This window comes from Trypanosoma rangeli (genome assembly GCF_003719475.1).
Source record: "Trypanosoma rangeli strain AM80 chromosome Unknown Tra_15.4_contig_00118, whole genome shotgun sequence".
NCBI lineage: Eukaryota > Euglenozoa > Kinetoplastea > Trypanosomatida > Trypanosomatidae > Trypanosoma > Trypanosoma rangeli.
The window spans coordinates 1-1,672 of NW_021705862.1; the positions used below are offsets into that span (position 1 = coordinate 1).

General features: G+C 49.6%; 2 protein-coding genes across 2 annotated transcripts in view, besides 1 other annotated feature; both read right to left on the minus strand.

Moving 5' to 3' along the window:
• Positions 1 to 90: 90 nt before the first annotated feature.
• Positions 91 to 129: a microsatellite.
• Positions 130 to 505: 376 nt separating this feature from the next.
• TraAM80_04154 (adenylate cyclase-like protein) lies at positions 506 to 1,141 on the minus strand (the record flags this gene model as incomplete). The annotated part of the gene is made up of 1 exon (XM_029381092.1): positions 506 to 1,141. The coding sequence occupies one exon, from the start codon at positions 1,139 to 1,141 to the stop codon at positions 506 to 508; it is 636 nt and encodes a 211-aa protein (XP_029239047.1).
• TraAM80_04155 (adenylate cyclase-like protein) overlaps positions 1,141 to 1,672 on the minus strand; it is a gene marked incomplete at both ends in the record, with an annotated part of 1,659 nt that continues 1,127 nt past the window's right edge. Inside the window, one exon of the mRNA XM_029381093.1 lies at positions 1,141 to 1,672. This exon is cut by the window's right edge and continues 1,127 nt beyond it. Coding sequence (XP_029239048.1) covers positions 1,141 to 1,672 — 532 coding nt within the window.

A 1,672-nucleotide genomic window follows, 5' to 3' on the forward strand; every position in this document is an offset into this window, starting at 1 on the left:
ACCAGGATGACGCCCTCTCCCCACACAGAGAGGGAAAAAAACAAGGGAGGTTTTTGGCTCACTGGCCCAATGCGCCATGCGCACCTGCCCACAAACAAACAAACAAACACACGTCAAAAAATAAATAAATTTGCAAAGACATTTTATATGATACATGGCGCTGTTGGGAGCTCGCAAAAAGAAAGTCGCTGGAGGCTCCGCAACCACCATCCACCTTCGCATAGGGAGGGAGCAGAAAAAAACGATCAACCGGAAAATAATAAGAAACCAAAAAAAAAACACACCATCTACTCCTAACACTTTTTCTCTTCGCAAAAAAAAAAACACACCAATTAATTCATAAAATGACGGGGCATTCAACAGAACTTGCTACCAGCCACTGACCCCCGTCTGGCGGCGCATGGCTTTCAGAAGCTTCTACTTTTGGTTCCAACTATCATCAAAAAAAAAAATACTGAAAAGGCAATAAATGAAAACAACAGAAAAAGATTCCACTGCAAGCTTCTCATTGTCCTGCTAGTTTTGCATGGCGAAACTCCCTTCCACTCAGTGACTTGGGCGTAATGCTCAGCAGGTGAACGGGCTTGGAAATGCCCTGCAGTTCAGCTGGTCCAACATCCCTCACGCTGATAAACTCGTCCATGCCTCTTGGATCGGTGTGAAAGGAGTGGACCTCCAGCTGTCGCAGATCCCAAGGGCACGGCTCCTCTTTATACGCCGGCATTGCCTCCAGGGCGCTGAATGATTCCTTCGAAAGCAAAATCTCACCACCGCAGGCCACAGGTAGCATGCTGGAGCAGCAATTCACACTGGGGCCGTAATAGTCGTATTGCTGGTGAATGGGGTCATACGAGGCAACGACGTCCACGCAGTGCTGCACGGCCACCCGTATCCGAAGGCCTTCGCTTCGCCAGCATGAGGGGTCACCCCCGCCCTGCGGATTTTCGATCATCTTGAAGCCTGGAGCAATGGGCACCGCGCGCATCGACTCCAGTTGAATCGCCAGCGCAATTTTCATGCCCACAACAATGTCTATGCAGGCAATCATAAAATTGTCCCCCATCACCTTCACCTCATAGGCCTCGTACAAGGCAATGATCGAACGTATCATGGCGTGGTATTTCGTGGTGGCCGTCCCCATCACCACCGCATTTTTGGCCCACAACTCGGTGCCACCCTCAATGGAAGCAAAAAGCAAACAAAATGGTTTTGAGCCATCTGGAACCCGCACGCTGGACGCGTCCTTGAGCTTTCTTCCCATGCCTGAAGACATTTTATCAAGAATAACACCCCACATCCAATGAAATCGGGACTCCATTGGCACATTCCACATGTCCTCCAGAAAATGGGACATGCATAGATGAAGGGTTTGGTAAATGCACGTAGGTCATCCACCTTGACGTTGTAGGCTATGTGCCGTGCCCCGAGCTCCTCCAAAGATTGTCCCGCCTTTTCAAGGTCGTCAAGTATATTAGATATCTCCACAAAGTAATCAAACACACGCCTGCTGGTTCGGAGATCCACGAGGGCGGTAAAACGTGCAAGGCTTGGCTCCATTTCAATGGCTTTGCCGTACAGGACTCCAACAAACTGCTTTCCCGTCTCAAGCCCGTCCTGGCGCTGCTTAATCAAGGCAAAATCATCCTTCAGTCGCTTAGCTATTTGGAGTTGG